Source organism: Tachyglossus aculeatus, chromosome X4 (assembly GCF_015852505.1).
Source record: "Tachyglossus aculeatus isolate mTacAcu1 chromosome X4, mTacAcu1.pri, whole genome shotgun sequence".
Classification (NCBI taxonomy): Eukaryota; Metazoa; Chordata; class Mammalia; order Monotremata; family Tachyglossidae; genus Tachyglossus; species Tachyglossus aculeatus.
The window spans coordinates 49866291-49887120 of record NC_052098.1 but is presented as its reverse complement, the minus strand read 5'-3'; the positions used below and the strand labels follow the sequence as shown (position 1 = coordinate 49887120).

The 20830-nt window shown below is 43.0% G+C and overlaps 1 protein-coding gene across 1 annotated transcript in view; it reads left to right on the top strand.

Moving 5' to 3' along the window:
- B4GALT1 (beta-1,4-galactosyltransferase 1) overlaps window positions 1–20830 on the top strand; it is a 71211-nt gene that overhangs the window by 37297 nt on the left and 13084 nt on the right. The window contains exon 4 of the mRNA XM_038769497.1: window positions 4569–4804. Coding sequence (XP_038625425.1) covers window positions 4569–4804 — 236 coding nt within the window. The remainder of the gene's footprint in view (window positions 1–4568; window positions 4805–20830) is intronic.

Here is a 20830-nt window from a genome sequence, read left to right as displayed (position 1 = left end):
TGGGAGACATGGACTGAATGGTTTTTTTTTTATTTAGAAGAGCGATCCAGGCATCAGACTGAAGTATGGACTGGAGTGAGGAGGCTGATGCAGTAGGCGAGGTGGGATAGCATAAGTGCTTGGATTAACGTGGTAGCAGTTTGGATGGAGAGGAAAGTGGTGATTTCTGTTCTGGGCATGGGAATGCAGTCAAATGTAGCTCAGTCAGTTGGACATATGTGCAAATGGGGCTGAGATCTAGTCACATGGTGCTTTCAGGAGCAAAATCTGCCCACAGAATAACAATAACTGGTATTTAAGTGTTTACTATGTGTCAAGGACTGTACTAAGATTTGGGGTAGATACAATATCATCAGATCAGGCACTGTTCCTGTCCCGCATGGGACTAACAGTCTAGGTGGAAAAGAAGGTATCAAATCCCCATTCATTCATTCATTCAATTGTATTTATTGAGCGCTTACTGTGTGCAGAGGACTGTACTAAGCGCTTGGGAAGTACAAGTTGGCAACATATAGAGATGGTCCCTAGAAGTTAAGTGACTTGGCAATGGTCCCTGTAGGCAAGTGGTGAAACCAGGGTTAGAACCCAAGTGCTCTGACTCCCAGACCCAGGCTCTTTCCACTAGGCCATGATCTTTCTTAATCCCTTCATGGTGATGATGTTGATAGTGGTATTTAAGCGCTTACAATATGCCATGCACTGTACTAAGCACTGGGGTGGATCCAAGCAAATTGGGTTGGACACAGCCCCTGACCCACATGGGGCTCATAGTCTCAATCCCCATTTTACAGATGAGGTAACTGAGGCACAGAGAATTGAAGTGACTTGCCCAAGGTCACACATTGGCAGACATGGCTGGCTAAAAAAAGACTTAAACATTTCTACAGCATTTAAGTGACTTATAAATGGAAAAGAAAGTGTTTCAAGTGTGAAATGCTGCAGTTTTCATTTGGTGATGCTTTACTAAGCAAGTCCAGACTATCCCCCCACTACTTTGCAAAAACTGGGCCAAGCCTGATTCCAGACTGGTGAGGCTAGGTCAAACCAGTCCTTCCTGCTGCCTGTATCTCAAAGCAAAGGAGAGGGCTAGTCAAGATACATAATGCACATTTAAGTTCCTTTCTTTGTTTTGGCTTTATCTAAAAGAAAAAAAATTGAAATCCGTACTTGTGCTTGCTTTGCCATTGAAGTCAGGAGGTGGCTGGGATAATAATAATGATGATGGCATTTGTTAAGTGCTTACAGTGTGCCCAGCACTGTTCTAAGCACTGACATATTGACCCTCCATATAGTCAATGCTTCAAAACAATAAAGGAGAGGGGGCTCAGACCAGGGAAGATTTATGATAGGTTGCCCCTGCCCCCAGATCCATCTGGTACATTCCTCTAACTTTACTCCCACCACCCTTGAGAGCTGGGTTTTGTTCTAACAGACCCCAAGGTTGTGGGTCTCGAGCAGGATTAGGAGGTTCTCCCACCTCAATCAGATTCTGCTTCTCAGAACCTGGGCCGGAGTTACAGTTTTCAGGGAGTTGGGGGAAGGAAGATGTAAAACTCAGTTTTCCAAGATTCCCTCCCTGGCCTTCCACAGATTGTCAGCAGGAAATAGCAGCTCAACATCTAGTAAATGTGTGGCACATTCACGGGGCTCCAGGTGGCTTGCAGCTGCCTCGGCCCGTGGAAGATACAAGATGTGAGTCAATCCTGAATGCCTGGTTTGGGTTCAGTGGTTTAGGCAGTTTCAAAGTCCTTTAACTTGCAGACAGGTATTTACATTTTCATCCCAGCTGCCTACTTAGTTCTAGAAAATGGATTGTGTGTAGCTGCATTTTTAGAATCAAATCTTTAAAAAGAATGGGTAGTTTCAGGTGTTGCCAAATACTTGTAAAGATGCCCCCAGAAAAGATTTCTCTTCCTGTTTTTCATTCGATTAGTATAGTTTTTATATAGCACACAAGAAAGTCGCTCCAGAGAAGGACATAAGGTTCACACTCAAGGTGTGAACCATGCTTATTTTTTAAAAGACAGAACAAATCATTTTTATCAGTTAACAGTCATTAAATCCCTACTGGGTGTTGGGTTGTGTTCTGAACAGATTTTTGTATGGTATTCCTTAAGCCGGTATGTGTAGAGCACTGTTTTAAACACTAGGGTAACTAAAAGGTAATCAGGTTGGACACCGTCCCTGTCCCCCATGGGGCTCAGTCTCTATCCCCATTTTACCGAGAAGGTAACTGAGGCACGGAGGAATTAAGTTACTTGCTCAAGGTCTCACAGCAGAAAAGTGGCAGAGCTAGAATTAGAACTCTGATTCTGGCTCAAACTCCCAGGCCTGTGGTCTTTGCACTAGGCCACGCCTCTTCACAAGAGGATACAGACTGATACAGATCCCACCCCTGACCTTGCCCTTAACTCTCACTCTACCCAGGGCCAGCTTCAGATACTTCATCGCCCTGAGGCAGCAAAATTCACCACTTCTTCCTCCCTTTGTATATTCATTCATTCAATCATATTGATTGAGCACTTACTATGTGCAGAGCACTGTACTAAGTATGGCGGGATAATGTAGGAGTACATGCAGCAGTCCTTTTGAAGCCCAGAACCTAGTGCCACCAACCAGTCAATGGTGTTTGAGTGCTTACTTTGTGCACAGCACTGTATTAACCACTAGGAAAGTGCAATATAACAGTTGGTAGACATGTTCCCTGCCCATAAGGACCTTACAATCTAGAGGGGAAGACAGAAATTAATATAAATTTACAGATCAATTTCAGGGCAGCTGAAGGTGGCCCTGCCCTACTCCCTCATTCCCACCATTAAAAATAATAATGATGGCATTTGTTAAGCGCTTACTATGTGCAAAACTCCATTCCAACCAAGTTTGCCGCCTAGGTCATCCCTCCCTCCCTTTCCCTCTGTTCCTTTGCCATAGAGAAGCAGCATGGCCTAGCGGAGAGAGCACAGGCCTGGGAGTCAGAAGGATCTGGGTTCTAATTCTGGCTCTGCCCATTGCTTGCTATGTGACCTTGGGCAAGTCGCTTCACTTCTCTGGGCCTCAGTTTCCTCAACTGTAAAATGGGGATACCTGTTCTCCCACCTACTGTGACCTCCAGGCCTGTGCTCTGTCATCTCTTTTGTAAAATGGGGATTAAATCCCACTCCCTCCTAGACTGTGAGCCCCATGCGGGACAGTGACTTGTACCCACCCTAGCGCTTAGAATAGTGTCTGACACATAGTAAGCACTTAACAAATGCTTACAAATAAAAAAAGTCTGATTGAATGAATTAAATACCCAACCACATATAGCCTTTCCTTTGGGTAGCTGCCCCTGATCAGTAACACCCTAACCCTTTACCTAGACCTCCCCTTCATTGGATGGTCATAGGAATGTATTCTAATCTGTGTGTTTGCTAGCCTCCTTGGTATCTCTATTGGTTTGATGGCTTTCTAAAGGCAAGGGCTACCTATGAGATCTTAGTACCAGCCTATGTTATTATTAATAATAATAATGGTATATGTCAAGCACTTGCGTGCCAGGCACTGTTCTAAGCACTGGGGAAGATATAAAGCTATCAGGTTCGACACAGTCCCTGTCCCACATAGGGCTCACAGTCTACAAGGGAGTATGACTTAATCCCCACACCACAGATGAAGAAATGGAGGCACAGAGAAGTTAAGTGACTTGCCCAAGGTCACAGAGCAGACAAGTGGCAGAGCTGGAATTAGAACCTAGGTCCTCTGACTTCCAGGCCTGTGCTCTTTCCACTAGGCCATGCTACTTCAACTCTATCATCTCCATTGTCTATCACCTCGATTGTATCATACCTTTCCAAGTGCTTAGTACAGTGCTCTGCACACAGTAAGTACTCAATAAATATCATTGGTTGATTGACTTATGTCCCCTGTGGGCACTAAGTAAATTCTAGTTGGTCAAATTAACTGACTGCCCAGTAGGCATACTTGTCCCCTTAAACGAAAGCAAAGAATGAGGTCAACTCTTCTTCTCCCAAAGAGTACTTTACAAACAGGATATCAACAACCTTGCTAACTGTAGAGGGTGCGTTGTCCATTAAACTGGCTGGCCCCCTGGAGACCTTCCAGTTCACCACACACACCCTATCAATGGTATTAATTATAATAATAATAATAATGGCATTTATTAAGCACTTACTATGTGCAAAGCATTGTTCTAAGTGCTTACTTTGTGCAGGGCACTCTACCAAGAACTTGGAAGAGTACAGTATAGCAGAGTTGGTAGGCGTGTTCCCTGCCCACAAGGAGCTTACGCCGTATAGCACATTTATTCTGAATTCAGTTGTCCTTTTTGTCTCCCCCTTAGATGGTGAGCTCCTTAAGTCTTCCTAATGGGCAGGGTGGTAGGAAAGGTAAGAGGACTAGGGCAGTGCCTTTTAGGGGCAATTACATGGTACATGCAATGTGTGTGTGGGAGTGGAGGGGCAGGAAAGGAGTGAGGAAAGGAAACAGAGCGCAAAATATTTTGTTGCAGTCCTATGCATTAATTGCTCTTTAATATGAATGTGCTAATCTTCACCATCCTATTTTTCCAGTTGGTGCATTGCGAGTAGAATTTTCCCAGCCAGTGAATCTGGAATCTGTGAAGGAGTCCAATCCGGAAGTGAGGAATGGAGGCCGATTTACCCCAAAGAACTGTAAAGCCCTTCAGAAAGTGGCAATCATTATCCCGTTCAGAAACCGAGAGGAGCACCTCAAGTACTGGCTGTACTATCTCCACCCGATCCTTCAGCGACAACAGCTAGACTATGGCGTTTATGTTATCAATCAGGTATGATGTAACAGATTCTGAGTGGTAATTTCTGTTGGCTACAGTTTTTAGGAAACAAAAGGGTTTACTGGGATTCTAAATCTTAACGTTCCCACAGACAACATACTGTATGCATTGTAGCTCTAGCCTGAGAGCATTACAAGCATTTACTTTATCGGTGACTTGTCAAGCAACCCATGTAGGATTCAAGATTAATACAACAGCAAAATAATGAGTGAAATGGAGAGAATTAGGAACTTTGACTTACCAAAAACTCATTTTTAACTTGCTCTTCTGGGATTTGTGAGCTTTGTATTCTTATTTTTTTGTAAACTGTAGTGAAACATGGTAAAAATGTAATGACAGCTAGAAACTTTGATTAGTGAAAGATGTCAAAATGAATTCACAAATTAGACAAGTTATAGTTGACAGTGCTCTTTTACCTAATTAACATGAGGGCACACTGTTAATTTTAAGGGATTTCAAAGACTTTTGATATAAGTATTTCCAATTTAATGCTCACAGCACATTTATGACTCTATGAGTACAGTCCATAGATGGGAAAATAATTCAAGATTTACTGCCTCTAAATTGAATTGAGGAGAAAAGTTTAATGTTGTATGTGATGTTCACTCAGTTCTGCCAGAACACGAATTTCACTATGCAGTTTGGCTAAAATGCAGTGGCAGAGTTAGGGAACGTTCTTCCCACAACATAAGCCTGCCTGGATACAGTGTGACTTTGTGTTGGAAGAAATGACCGTGCGTGTATGTGTGAATTTGGACAAGGGGTGAATTCTGAACGTGAGTTTTCTTTAATGTGGGGTTTTTCAAGAATGCAAGTGCTACGTTGTAGAACTAAGTGTATTTGACTTGCATCAAATTTTATCATTGCTTATAAGTTTTATACTTAGAACGAGAACCAACCTGTGCCTTCATGAGTGATCGCTTGGGAAACGTGGGCACCAAAGTTACCTTTATTCAAAAACAACTGTCAGTTTCCCATCCCAACAATTTGATTTTTATTTCTTTCTTTTGAGTTTCAAGATACCAGCATGGCTGGATTTCAGTTTTGATAGTAGATTTTGCAGCCCTGGAATTGGCCAGTGTAAATAAAATAGGTATAGGGCCAACGAAGCAAGCTAATGATGTAAGTTGGTATGGAAAGATAAATGCCGAAAACATCATGCATGCTTGATCTTTTTTTATGTGTGGTGGAACGAAGCACGATGATTTGTCTCTAAGCAAGACTTTTTAATCTCTGAAGACAAAGGTAAAGGGAAAAGATGTATCTTTTTAAATAACATCAGAGCTTTATAGGAGCATCTTACAATATTTTTAATCAGAAGACCAGAAACAATCTAATTGATCAGTATTGAGTGGACTATTGCAGTACAAATGATTATGTTCTGAGGTGAAACAAGCTGGGCGTATATAGGAGCTATCTACATGTTGTCTAGTTTCATTACTCCTTCGAAACTTGCAAATAGCAGTCTCAGTTGTGACGTGTAACTTTCTAATAAGTTAACACATACTACCTATCTTGGCATATTTATATTGCATTGGTCTGTAATCTTGGAAGCCTTCTAGTTTTGGGTTCCAACCTTCTCCCATCTCCCACTTTCACCTGCCCCATTTTTTTCCCCTAGTAATTAACATGGTTTTTTTTTTTTCCAAAAACTAGGCTCAGCCTTCGTAAGGTGGGCCAATAAGTTATTATCCTTACCTCTGCTTACCCTAACACCAGGTATGAGGGACAGTGATATGAGTTAATATGAACAGTTCCTAATGGAAAGGTCGCTCTACCACACCAGTTAGCCTCACCATTACTAGCAAAATCTAAGACACAGAGAATTAATCTGTGAATATCAAAGGCAAACATACTTTTAATGCTGTACTTGTTTCCCTAGGGCCGAGTCAAAGTTTGGATTGGCGGAGCCCTCGAAGGACGCCTGCATTGATTGCCCAGAGCTTTGTCAGTGCCTGCCTATTTTTCTTTGGATGAACATAGTCCTAGTGTTGCCAAGCCTTCCCTTCTAAATTCAGCCCAGCCCCAACTTCCTGCAGCATGGCGTAGTGAATAGAGCGCGGGGTTGGGAGTCAGAAGTCATGGGTTCTAATCCCAGCTCCACCACATGTCTGTTGTGTGACCTTGGACAAGTCGCTTCACTTCTCTGGGCCTCAGTTACCTCATCTCTAAAATGGGGATTGAGACTGTGAGCCCCCATGGGAATTGAGATTGAGAACCCCACATGGGATAGGGACTGTGTCCAACTGGATTGGTTTGTATTCACCCCAGAGCTTAGGACAGTACTTGGCACATAGTACGCACTTAATAAATCCCATCATTATTATTATTTTTATCAAGCAAGACCCTCTCCCCTCCTACCCAATTCCAATTCAACTCTAGAACCGAGCCAAACATCTAAACAGACTTGAAATAATTCTACTCTTTTCCAGGTCCATGGGACTGGGCAGATGCTATATTCTCTTCAGCGTTAGGCTTTGGTGAGGGAAGGGAGCCTGTTTGGATGAGTATCAAATGAATGAATGTGGTATAAGTATATCCAAGTTTAGACAAAGCTTAAAGGCACTAACCTATCTGAATCTGTTTACTTGGATTACTCTTCATGGAAGTGTGGATTTACTCCTAGGTCTGGTGAAAAGCCAAGAGGAAATGTATGTGTAGCTGGGAAAAACTAGGTGATTATCTTACCAGACTGCTCTTGTCATTAAGCTGGCAGGAAAGAGCTCTTTTTCCTCCCCCCTCTCTCTCTCTCTACCAAGTAAAAGTATGTGGGAGGCTAGCTGAAAATGTTGTCTTTAACAGCGATACCTAGGAAAGCATTCTTGTTTCTTTGCTGTCTTGACAATTGCTTTTCTTTTTCTTGTCTGTCCTTCCCATGCAATCCATCCTTCCTTTTTGTTTTTCCTTCTAGTGGGGCAATTTTACCTTAACTTGTTAATCCTGTCTGTAGCAAAGCAAACCCGAAGCAAGAGTTACCGTGTGGTCTGACTCTTACTCTCCACCTCCGTTCTCTTCTGTACTCTCCATCTCGTAGAAAGAAAAAGAAGTGTGCTGACCCTTGCTGCTGCTACGCTGCTGCTGCTTCCGCACTGGTAATGTCCACGAAAATCCAATCAAAACAAACATAAAAAGAAAACCACTCATATTGGGCAATGCAATTTCGATGATGATTTCATTGCATCTTCATCATTGGGTTCTTGGATTTAAGAAGCGCTCTAGATTACATATGTTGAAATAGTTTAAAAAATATATGTACTTTTGAAGTTGCCCTGGAATAACAAGGACGGATGAAAAATCGTGAACACCCTAAGAATTAGATGCATGTCTTCATTCTGGTTATTTTGCCGGATCTAAAACTTTACTTGAGGTATTGTGTGTTTGCGTGTATGTGTGTATATGTGCGTGCGTGTTTTGCTCTTGAAGTTCAAACCATCCACAATGTGTATTGCTGTTCAGTTAACCCAAACTTGTCAGAAACTAAATGATATCACTTTTTGCAGGTTCCACATAATTCTCAGGATCCTTTCATCTCTTGATAAGTGAGCAACAGCACTCTTAGTCAACCGTTACTAAACTTGGAACTTTTGAAATCAGTGTCTTTATGACCTTCCCTCATTTTTTTCCCCTAGCTTATTCTTTCTTCCAACTATGATTTCCAGGCCACAGATGCCTTTGAAACGGGTTCAGGGCTATTATGGAAAGCACGTTCTAGATAATTTATCAATCTCTTCTGGAAAAGCCCCAGAGTTCATTTTGCATTTTCTTTCTTTAAAAAACAAAAAAGGGGAAAAAAAGTTTTCTGCTGTCAACTCTATTTCCATGCCATTTACTTGCTAGAAGTGAAATACTGAGTTTGAGATCTTAGTTTAGCTCTTTCGTCTGGTTTGCTTAGTATCACTACAGTGTCACAGCTCCTGCTTGGCTGAGCTTGGAGAGGGTGTGTGGGGAGGGTGCGTGTGTGTGCATGTGTGCATGATATTTTTCCTTAAAATCATAGAAGGCTCTCAGCAAGCTGTGGCTATCAGGAGGGCAAAATACAGTGACAGTTTTGTGAAATGCTTTGTTAGGTGTTTTTTCCTTCTGGTTAGTTCACTGGCTGTAAATTTAACTTCAGAATTTGCATTAAAGCTCTATTTTGTTACTGTATAGCTATATATATATACTGTATATATACTGTATAGATATATATCTCTTTATATATATATATATATATAAAGAGAGAGATACCTATAGTTTTGTAAAACCAAATAGCTTTTATTGTAGGTGATGGTATGTGTAAGGATGAATCTGTACATATAAAATGTTGCACGTTAAGAAAATGTGTCCAGATAGCAATAGGACAAATTAGTTTGATATTACAAAAGAAAATTGATTTGAATGAATTATGATAAATACTGCGTTCTTGGTGCTTCATAATACTCTGCATCTTATGGGGACTCTAATGAGCTACTGAGGCCACCCGTTCCTGAAGACCACAATTTGGAAAGAGCTCATATTTGGGGTTAGGGTACTAAAATACTGAGGGGGCAGGTTAGAAAATATCCAAAATCCAGGCTCCTTTTCGTCAGGACAAAAATTGTATTCAAAACTCTTCACAATGACCGGAGAGATGTACTTGATCTATATGTGTCATTTGAAAGGTGAAAAACAAAGATTTTGAGAAAAAATTGCATAATCATTATAATAATAATTGTGGTATTTTTTTAAGCACTTACTCTGTGCCAGGCACTGTACTAAACACTGGGGTAGATAGAAGCAAATTTGGTTGGACACAGTCTTTGTCCCACATGGTACCCAAAGTCTCAAGCCCCATTTTACAGATGAGTAAATGAGGCACAGAGAAGATAAGTGACTTCGTCATGGTCACACAGACAAGTGGCGGAGCAGAAGTTAGAATCCAGTTCCTTCTGACTCCCTGGCCTGTGCTCTATCCATTAGGCCATGCTGCTTCTCTAATAAAAATGAATACCGTATTTACTGTAGTGAATTGAAACTTAGGTGGGTTTTATTTGGAAGTATATATGTATGCCTGTATATATTGCTGCAGTTCACTTAATAAAATGATCAACCAGTATTTATTGAGCACTTACTATGTGCACAGCACCATAATAAGTGCTTGGAAGAGTAAAATATAGCAGAGAGTCTAGAGGGAGAGACAGACATTAATATAAGTAAATACATTATGGATATGTCAAAGTGCTGCGAAACTGAGGGTGGGGTGATTAAGGGCTTAAAGAATCCAAATCCAAGTGCATAGGTGACACAGAAGGGAGAAGTAAGGACTTAGTACACGTACACTGTAAGCACTACGTAAATATTGATTGATTGAAAAGAGGGCTTAACTGGGGAAAGCCTCTTGGAGGAGATGTGATTTTAATAAGGCTTTGAGGTGAGGAGAGTTTGTGGTCTTTCAGAAATGGAAAGGGGGGGAGTTCCAGGTCAAACAGAGGGAGGACATAGGCGAGGATGTGGACAAAGAGTCGGCAACAAGGTAGATGAGATGAGGTACAGTGACGAAGTTGGTGTTGGAAGAGCAAAGCGTGCAGACCGGTTTGTATTAGGAAATCAGCAAGGTAAGGTAGAAGGGGGCAAGGTGTTTGAGTACTTCAGAGTCAACCGTAAGGAGTTTCCGTTGAATGCCAAGGTGGATGGGCAACCACCAGTTCTTGAGCGAGGAGACGTGGACTGAACTTTATTGTAGAAAAATGATTCAGGCAGCAGAGGGAAGTATGTACTGGAGTGGGGAGAGACAGGAAGCAAGGAGGTCACCAAGGAGGCTGATGCAGTAATCAAGGTGGGTTAGGGTAAGCGCTTGGATCAGCATAGTAGCAGTTTGGATGGAGAGGAAAAGGTGGATTTTAGTGTTGTGATGAAGGAAGAACTGACAGGATTTAGTGACAGACTGATTATGTGGGTTGAATGAGAGAGAAGTCAAAGATAATACCAAGGTTACAGGCTTGCGAGATTGGGGGAGAGTGGTATTGTCTACAGTGATGGGAGAGTCATGGGGAGGACAGGAGTTCCGTTTTGAACATATTAAGTGGGACATCCAAGTAGAAGAAGGCAGGAGGAAGTATGAGACTGCAGTGTAGGAGAGAGATCAGGTCCAGAAATATAGGTTTGGGAATCATCTGCATAGAGATGGTAGTTGAAGCCATAGGAGTGAATGAGTTCTCCAAGTGTAAATGGAGAACAGAAGGGGACCCAGAACTGAACTTTGGTGGACTCCCACAGTTAGAGGGTGGGAGGCAGAGGAGGAGCCCACGAAAGAGACTGAGAAGGAGCGGTCAGAGAGATAGGAGGGGAACCAGGAGAGGACAGTGATGGTGAAGCCAAGGTTGGATAATGTTTCATGGAGGAGGGGGTGGTCCAAAGTGTCAAAGGCAGCCAAGAGGTCAAGGAGGATTAGGATGGAGTAGAGGCCATTGGATTCGACAGAAAGAAGGTCATTGGTGACCTTAGAGGGGGATGTTTCTGTGGAGTGAAGGGGGCAAAAACCAGATTGGAGGGGATCAAGAAGAGAACTGGAGCAGAGGAACTGGAGGCAGAGGGTGTAGACAACTTGCTCAGGGAGTTTGGAGAGGTGTGGTAGGAGGGAGATGGGGCAATAACTGGAGGGAACTGTGGGGTCAAGGGTGGGTTTTATAAAGCTAGGGGATACATGAGCATGTTTGAAACCAATGGGGAACAAGCCATTGGAAAGTGAATGTTTGAAGATGGCGGTCAGGGAGGGAAGAAGAGAGGGGACCAAGTGTTTTGATAAAGTGTGAAGGAATGGGGTCAGGGGCCCAGGTGGAGGGGGCAGATTTGGAGAGTAGGAGGGAGATCTCCTTTCAAGATGCTGCTGGGAAAGATGTACAGATGGTCAGGTCGTCAGGGGAAAGAGACCCTGGCACTTAGGAACTTATTTCCACCTCCCTTAGTCTGCAGTTTCATTTTTGATCTTTCCAGTTGTGACTAGTTCTAACGGGGAAGACAAACATCAAAATATATGTTAGCGTCAGCTCCTTGAGAGCAGGGAACATGTCATGTACTTCCCAAGCACCTAATACAGAGCAATGTATCTCATGGGAGCTCAATAAATATGACTACTATATATATTGTCGTTCGTATTCAAAGACAACACTGCTTCTATAATAATTTTATTGATTTGTGGCTACATGGAGCATTCTCGTAAGCTTTTACTTTATAGCTAAATAGAACTGGAAAACCCCACCTTATGCGTTCTTTACTATTCACTCAGTGAATCATTCTTTGCAAATGATTATAAGCAATTTCAGCTTTTAAGTTCTCATTTCATCCATGCAAAGAGCCTTTCCTTTTTGTGTTGCCTTTATTTTTAGCCCTCCCACAAAAAAAGTTATGTGACTAGAAACACAAAAGAATTTACGTGGAGATAGGAATTGGAAAGTAGAGAGGAAGGTATGAGATGGATGGTTTCTTGTACATATAAGAATTATTTTCAAGTATTTGTTTCCCTGTTTTCTCTTTAAGAAAAGCAACCCTTGTAAACATGAATGAAAATCCTCTTTATTGTTTTAGAGTGCTAGAAAGACGTTTCATTTACAAAGAGGCATAGAATGAAGCAGTATGGCATAGAGGATAGAGTAAGGGCCTGGGAGCCAAAAGGTCATGAGTTCTAATCCCGGCTCCGCCATGTATCTCCTGTCACCTTGGGCAAGTCACTTAACTTCTCTGTGCCTCAGTTTCCTCATCTGTAAAATGAGGTTTGAGACTGTGAGCCCCACATGGGACAGGGACTGTGTCCAACCTGATTTGCTTGTATCCACCCCAGCGCTTAGTACAGTGCCTGGCACATAGTAAGCGCTCAACAAATACCATAAGTATTAGCATTATTAGAAGTTTTATGGAATTGTTTTGTGAAATTAAATCAAATGGTGCTATTTTTCTGCCCAACGTCCTTATAGAAGACTATGGAATATGGTTACTAGCCAGATAACAATCACTGTTCAAATTTTGATGTTTCCTTAAGTTGTTTGTGCTTTTGGCCATGCCTTGTGTGTAGACATACAAATATATTTAACTTTTTGTCAACTTGATATCCATCAATAAAATAGATCTCTATTAAAAAACATTCTAATGGAAAGAGCACAGGACTGGGAATCAGGTTCATTCATTCATTCAGCCGTATTTATTGAGCACTTACTGTGTGCAGAGCACTGTACTAAGCACTTCGGAAGTACAAGTTGGCAACATATAGAGACGGTCCCTACCCAACAGTGGGCTCACAGTCTAGAAGGGGGAGAAAGAAAACAAAACATATTAACAAAATAAAATAAATAGAATAAATATGTACAAGTAAAATAAATAGAGTAATAAATACGTACAAACATATATACATATATACAGGTGCTGTGGGGAAGGGAAGGAGGTACGGCGAGGGGGAGGAGGGGGAGAGGAAGGAGGGGGCTCAGTCTGGGAAGGCCTCCTGGTGGAGGTGAGCTCTCAGTAGGGCTTTGAAGGGAGGAAGAGAGCTAGCTTGGCGGATGTGCAGAGGGAGGGCATTCCAGGCCAGGGGGATGATGTGGGCCAGGGGTCGACGGTGGGACAGGCGAGAACTAGGCACGGTGAGAAGATTAGTGGCAGAGGAGCGGAGGGTGCGGGCTGGGCTGTAGAAGGAGAGAAGGGAGGTGAGGTAGGAGGGGGCGAGGTGATGGAGAGCCTTGAAGCTGAGGGTGAGGAGTTTCTGCCTGATGCGTAGGTTGATTGGTAGCCACGGGAGATTTTTGAGGAGGGGAGTAACATGCCCAGAGCATTTCTGGACAAAGACAATCCGGGCAGCGGAGTGAAGTATGGATTGAAGTGGGGAGAGACAGGAGGATGGGAGAGACAGGAGGATGGGAGATCAGAGAGGAGGCTAATACAGTAATCCAGACGGGATAGGATGAGAGCTTGAACGAGCAGGGCAGCGGTTTGGATGGAGAGGAAAGGGCAGATCTTGACAATGTTGTGGAGGTGGGACCGGCAGGTTTTGGTGGGCTTGGATGTGAGGGGTGAACGAGAGAGCAGAGTCGAGGATGACACCAAGGTTGTAGGCTTGTGAGACGGGAAGGATGGTAGTGCCGTCAACAGTGATGGGAAAGTCAGGGAGAGGGCAGGGTTTGGGAGGGAAGACAAGGAGTTCAGTCTTGGACATGTTGTGCTTTAGGTGGCGGGCAGACATCCAGATGGAGATGTCCTGAAGGCAGAAGGAGATGCGGTCCTGGAGGGAGGGAGAGAGAGCAGGGGCAGAGATGTAGATTCCCAGCTCTTCCACTTGCCTGCTGTGTGACCGTGGGCAAGTCACGTCGCATCTCTGTGCCTCGGTTTCTTCATCTGTAAAATCGGATTCAATACCTGGTTTCCCTCCTTCTTTGACTGGGAAGGCTGTGTGTGACATTGACTCTCCAATATGATTATCTTGTATCTGTCTCCACGCTTAGCACATAGTAAGCGCTTAATAAATATCAATCGTATTTGAGTGCTTACCGTAGGCAGAGCACTGTACTAAGTTCTTAGGCGAGTATAGAATAGCAGAGTTGGTAGACATGTTCCCTGCTGGCGAGGGATTTACGGTTACTTTATTATTCTTCCTCCCATACTAATTTCCCCTAAAGGACAATTACAGAGATTGTTGCTTTCCTAGAATCTCTCCCTTCAGGATTAAATTATAAAAACTAATTGGATATGGGTTTGTCTGGGTCATGTGTGTCTTGTTTTTCTTTATACAGAAAGTCCCCAATCACTAGGTACAATACTTGCAATCAGTGGGTATGTGTTTGAATAAATGAATAGATAGTGTCATAAACTTTGCTCCTTTCTTTAGGGTGTTTGTTAAGCGTTTACTATGTGCCAGGCACTGTACTCAGCAGTGGGGCAGATACAAGCTAATCAACAGTCCATGGCCCAAGTGGGGCTCACAGTCTTAATCCCCATTTTCCTTGACCAAAGCTTTCAAAACAGTTTCCCAGTGGAAAAAAAAACTGCAGTAATGCAACTCTTCTTTACAAACCGTCTTATTCAAAAAATGATGATTTCAAAAGATATTTATTTTTTTCTATTATCATTTATTAATAAAGGGGACCTGAATGTATGTCCTTTACACATTACCTTTAGAAGACCAGTTTGTTTCAAACTTAATCCTACTGTGGAAGTCCTCCAAGGGGAGAAAGTGAATCTGGGTGTGATAGGAAATGGGTTGCTCCAATTAGACTACATGCTTGAGGTCAAGAATACAGTGTTGATTTGGGGACAAGGCTCCTGGCTTTTCCTTGCTTCTTGACCCTTAGGGCATTTACCAGCTCTGTTATATTGCACTCTCCCAAGTGCTTAGTAGAGTGCTCTGCACACAGTAAGTGCTCAATAAATACAATTGATTGGTTGATTTACTATTTCACCCCACCTTCAGGCCCCACCACACTTATGTACACATCTATAAATTAAGTATATTAATGTCTGTCTCCACCTCTAGACTATAAGCTCGTTGTGGGCAGGGAACTTGTCTACCAACTCTGTTGTACTATACTTTCCCAAGTGCTTAATACAGCGTTCTGCACACAGAAAGCGCTTAATAAATACCATTGATTCTAGAAGCAGATCGGGAGGAAGGAATATGACCCATCCTTGGGAACAACAAATGACAGGTGAGGTGGGCAGAGAGAGGCCCTGACAAATTCCCAGGCCTTGAAGCCACTTCCTGAGGTAGTGGGGGAGGAGAAGCTGAAGTGGCTGAAATAGTAGATCCTGATTGGTGCAGTCCGTGTCCTGACATTCGACTCCAGCTGTCTCTTTCCCTGGGAAATATGATGCGAGCAGTTCAAAAGACTTTTTTCCTGCAGAAAGACTATAGTTTCTTGTACACTGCTGATCTGAAAGTGTTCCATTTGCATATACTCTTTGCTTGAGCTGTGAGCTATCCTGCAGTGAAGCTCTCCTTTCTTGATAACACAAGTGGAGTGTTACAGTGGAGTGACCTTGACTGGTCAGTGGGAGTTCGAGACCTCTTTGAAAAAATGACAAAGAGGTTTTCACTGCCCATCTGTTCTAGTCGGCACTGACTGAAACCTGGAGCCAGAATGCCTGGTTTCTTTTCCTGCTGCTGTCTGACTTGCTGCATCACCTTTCTTGGACAGCATGGTGGAACTGCGAGGAAATCCCTGCATCCATTTGAGCATCAGCAGAGCGCTGGCTCCAGTTTCAGGTTCCATTGCTTAAGCGAAGTGGGGAGATGGTGGAGTGGAACCGTGAGAAACAACCTGGCCTAGTGGATAGAGCGAGGGCCTGCCAGTCAAAGGACCTAGGTTCTAATCCCGCCTCCCCCACCTGTCTGCTGTGTGACCTCAGGCAAGTCACTTCACTTCTCTGTGCCTCAGTTACCTCATCTGGAAAATGGGGATTGAGGCTGGGAGCCATATGTGGGACAGGGACTGGGTCCAACCTGATTAGCTTGTATCTACCCCAGTGCTTAATACAGCACCCAGCACACAGCAAACACTTAAAAATACCATTATTTTTAAAAAACAGAATAATAATAATAATAATAATGGTTTATGGGAAGCGCTTGCTGTGTGCCAGAGTTAACCTGCAGAGACCCTGGGGGTTTCTCATCTATGCTCCCTCTAGAGCAGGGCAGGGAACGTGTCTACCAACTTTGTTTTGTTGGACTCCCCCAGGGGCTTAGTACAGTGCTCTGCCCACAGTAAGCGCCTCAATAAATACCACTGATTGATTTTTGTGAGCATATGGCTTACAATTGAGGCACCATAGACCCAGTGGCCTGCAAGTGGAACAGCCTGAGGAAGGACCACATCTCTAGAGCCAGAAGCATCAGGGAGACGCTTCTGCTTCCAGAGGATTATTTTGGATAAGCAGTCTTCCTGTCTGATGGTAAGAGTCAGTGAAACCAGTACCAAAGGTATCTGTGGGAGGACTTAGCAGCCACCTGCTACATCTGACCCTTCTGGGAAGCTCTCATTTTGGCGGAGGTCCCAGCTTCCCACCTAAAACAGCACATTGTTTCTTTTACACCCATTTAGTGTTCGTTAAAAGAGGGCACTGGAATTCTCTGCCTGGGACCCCTTTTGAGTAGCTACACTGTAGTCTTTCCATTCAGTTGCTCAGCTACAGACCCCACCATAGGATCACCGTCACTCTTTTCCTCGTCTTACCCTTGCTAAGCTAGTTCCTCCTCCTGTCTCTTACACTCAATCACTGGTATTTTTTGTGCTTACTACGTGCAGAGCACAGTACAGCAGAATTAACAGGCTCCCTGCCCATAAAGAGTTTACAGTCCAGAGGGGGAGACAGACATTAATATGAATAAATAATTTATAACTTAAAGGTATGTACATAAGTGCTGTGGAATTGGGTGGGTCGAATAGCAAATCTCCAAGGTCACAGATCCAAGTGCATTCCTCTGTCTCATTTGCCGGTCATTCCTTCCTTCCTTTCCTTCCCCAAGAATCCCATGTGAACTTGACCATCTCAACCTCTTTTAATCCTCTTTCCCTATGGCACACTTTGACTACTTCCTCTGGTCTAGAAAATTTGCCTTGGTTTAAACACCTCCCTCCCCCTCCTCTTCAACCTCTGAATGATTTTGACTGCCTTGAAATGACCTTTCATCTCTTCAGTTTATCATTAGGTTATGACATTCTTAGTGTGGGTGTTCAAGGTATCTTTGTAAATTAAATATTTACATATGTATGTGTTCAGTGCGTCTAATTTAATCGTGTAACTGTATGGATCTGTTTAAAGCATTTATCCTGTTTTGGATCTTGGAAATGCATTAATGCATTTTCCATCCAGTTCTGAGAGAAACTGTCCCTCGTTTAGCACTCTATCACTCAACACTCTTATTTTCCTGGAACCAGTGAAGAGCAGTAACTGGGATGTAGCAGTACAAGGACAAAAGTAGCAAAATGTTCAGGCCAGTATGAAATACAACCTTGCCCTGCTCTAAACTTAGTCTAAAACTAGGGTAAGCAGAATTAGAGTTTCAGAAAGGGCCGTCCTGTTCCACTGAAGGCCTCGTCTCTCCGGCTAAGCTTTGACAAACATAGATACATTCTGCCGGGTAGTTTATCCATTCTCCTTTTTCTACCTGAGGTGTCTGTTTGCTGTTTTCCACGTGGCTCTTAGCAACCTTCCTCTTAAAAAGGAAAAAACTCTCTTCTGGCATCATCTGTGGGTGCCCTAGTTCTTTGCAGATTGTAGTCTCTTATTGACATCAAGACCTCTAGGTCTTCCCCCTCTAGGCTGTAAGTTCCTTGTGGGCAGGGAACGTGTCTGCTAATTCTGTTGTATTGTACTTTCCCAAGCACGTAGTACAGTGTTCTGCACATAGTAAGCACTCAGTAAATACGAGAAGCAGTGTGGCTCAGTGGAAAGAGCCCGGGCTTGGGAGTCAGAGGTTGTGGGTTCTAATCCCGGCTCTGCCACTTGTCAGCTGTGTGATTTTGGGCAAGTCACTTCACTTCTCTGTGCCTCAGTTCCCTCATATGTAAAATGGGGATTAAGATTGTGAGCCCCACGTGGAACCACCTGATCACCTTGTATCCCCCAGTGCTTAGAACAGTGCTTTGCACATAGTAAGTGCTTCACAAATGCCATTATTATCATTATTAGTATTATTACCATTGATTGATTCCAGGTGAGTCTACAGAGTAAAGGCTTCATGGGTGTTTTGGGCCCTACCTGCCGATAGTTGGACAAGTCAAACTACCCACTTCTTCATACAAATTTCCTCCCCCCCCCCCCCCCCGCCGTTCCATTGGTTTCCCTTACTCTGATCCACAGTAGACTGCTTTTTGAGAGCACTCCTCTTCTGTAGTAGCGCTGCCCAAAAGACATGCTTGACAAAGTCCCCACGATGCCATGAGAGACGTAGACTTTGGATTTTCATGTATTAATGTGGACACGCTCCTAACTGTGCCCATGCAAACCATGGCCTGAATCTGAACTCAGGTGATGGGTATGTATGTGCTGTACTTTTGCCTGTGCTCCTGCTGCTGCTGTAATTGTGTAAACACCCTTCCTCACGTTTATTTCACCTGTTCTTCTCCCCACCCCACCCTCTGTAGGTGGGCGGTATGACAAAGCATCGAAAATAGAGCACCTAGATTCAAGGAGTTGAGAATCCATTCATTCTGACTCTCAGTAGTCCAGAGTTGAATTGAGTAAACCACAGTAGATGACCTTTACTGGTGGGATATCCCAGTTCTCATTTTCTGTTCCCAGTTCTTCCTATCACATAGAGTTTTCTATCAGATTTTTTTCTTCTTTGTTCTGCCTGGGCTCTGTAAACTCCTCGAGGGCCAGGATTGGGTCTACCAACTGTTCGGTATCATGCCCTCCCAAGCACTTAGTACTGTGCTATGCACAATAAATACCTCGGATTGATAGTGACATTTTTCATATCAACTTGATGGCAGATCATTTTGTCCAGAGGGGAAAAAAAAATCTTTCAGTGGGAACCGCTCTCCTTAGAAACCACAGTAGGTCCCACCTGTCGATTGAAATTGCAGCTCCCATTAATGGAAGTGACCCATTTCCTGACTGTGAACTCCCATCAACAAGATGGAGGGGGAGCATTGCCTATTGAAGGCACAGACGTGGCTCTGAAGAAGACATTGTCAGAAAATGTTAAGTTTCACTTCCTTTCGGGAGAAATTTAACTTTTTCAGTACAATTCAATTTTTGAAACTCAGGCATAACTAATCTTTTTTTGGTCAGTTAGACTTTAGTTGTATAGGTGATCATCAAACTAAGAGCGAAGTTGATTTAAATGGAGAAGCAGCTGTATTTGCACCACAGTCTAAGGGTTGGAAAACACCACTCTCAAGTGTGAGGGTAAAGTATGCAAAAGGAAATATTCCTTAGCTGTGACTTTGCTCCCTGGGAAAAATGTACAGTAGCACAAATTCCATTCTAATATGCCTTTCTGACCTATTTCTTAACTCATGGCATAATTAAGTGGCAGGGAATGCCAGCCTTATGGAAAGTTTGTAAGTTAGTTAAGGCTGAAAATCTAATGAACCAAGACTTTCTCTACTGTCCGAATCCAAATATCTTTCTCTGCTAGTCTTTGTTTACTTTGATAACAGTAAGATGGGTCTTCTCAAGATACTGTTTAATCTTTTTTGAAATCTTTTTTTTTATTTAAACCAGGGAGTTTTATAATTGTTTTTAAAGGTCTCTATAAATATTTACATTAAAACTCAAATCCCCAAAGAATAGTAATTGTAATTCCTAACCTATCTTGTTAACAAAGGGAGGATGGTGCTAGGCTTTTGGAAACCCCTACACTTGCATAAAAAGTTTCTCAATCATCATCGGTCCTGCAGCCCTACTAGAGGAGACAAAGGGCTATGCTTCCCCAGGAGAGCTTAGGAAGGAAGAAATGGTGATTAAGACTGTGAGCTCCATGTGGGACATGGACTGTGTCCAAACTGATTAGCTTGTATCTACCCCAGTACAGTTCCAGGCACATAGTAAGTGCTTCACAAATACTATTCAAAAAAAAAAAAGGAGCAGTGAGAAGTTGAGTATCATTCTATCCTGAGAGGGGGTTGGGTTCATGGGGAGTGGGAAAAAAAGACTAGCAGAATTGTATTCCTTACATCCTTTCTTTCACCAGCCCTTGTGGCTCTCCTCCCTTGGTCCAGCTCTCTTTCTATGATTATGACTATTATTATTATGGTACTTTTTAAGCACTTACTATGTGCTAACATTTACTAAGCACTGAGGTAGATACACGAAAATAATGTTGGACACAGGCCCTGTCCCAAATGGGTTCACACTCTTAACTGGGAAGTTGGATTTAATTCCCATTGTACAGTTAAGAAAACTGAGGCACAGAGAAGTTGTGACTTTGCCTGGGGTCATACAACAGACAAGTGGGGGAATCGGAGAATCGGAGTTAGTACTTGTTTTGTTTTGTTGTCTGTCTCCCCCCTTCTAGACTGTGAGCCTGTTGTTGGGTAGGGATTGTCTCTATCAGTTGCCGGATTGTACTTTCCA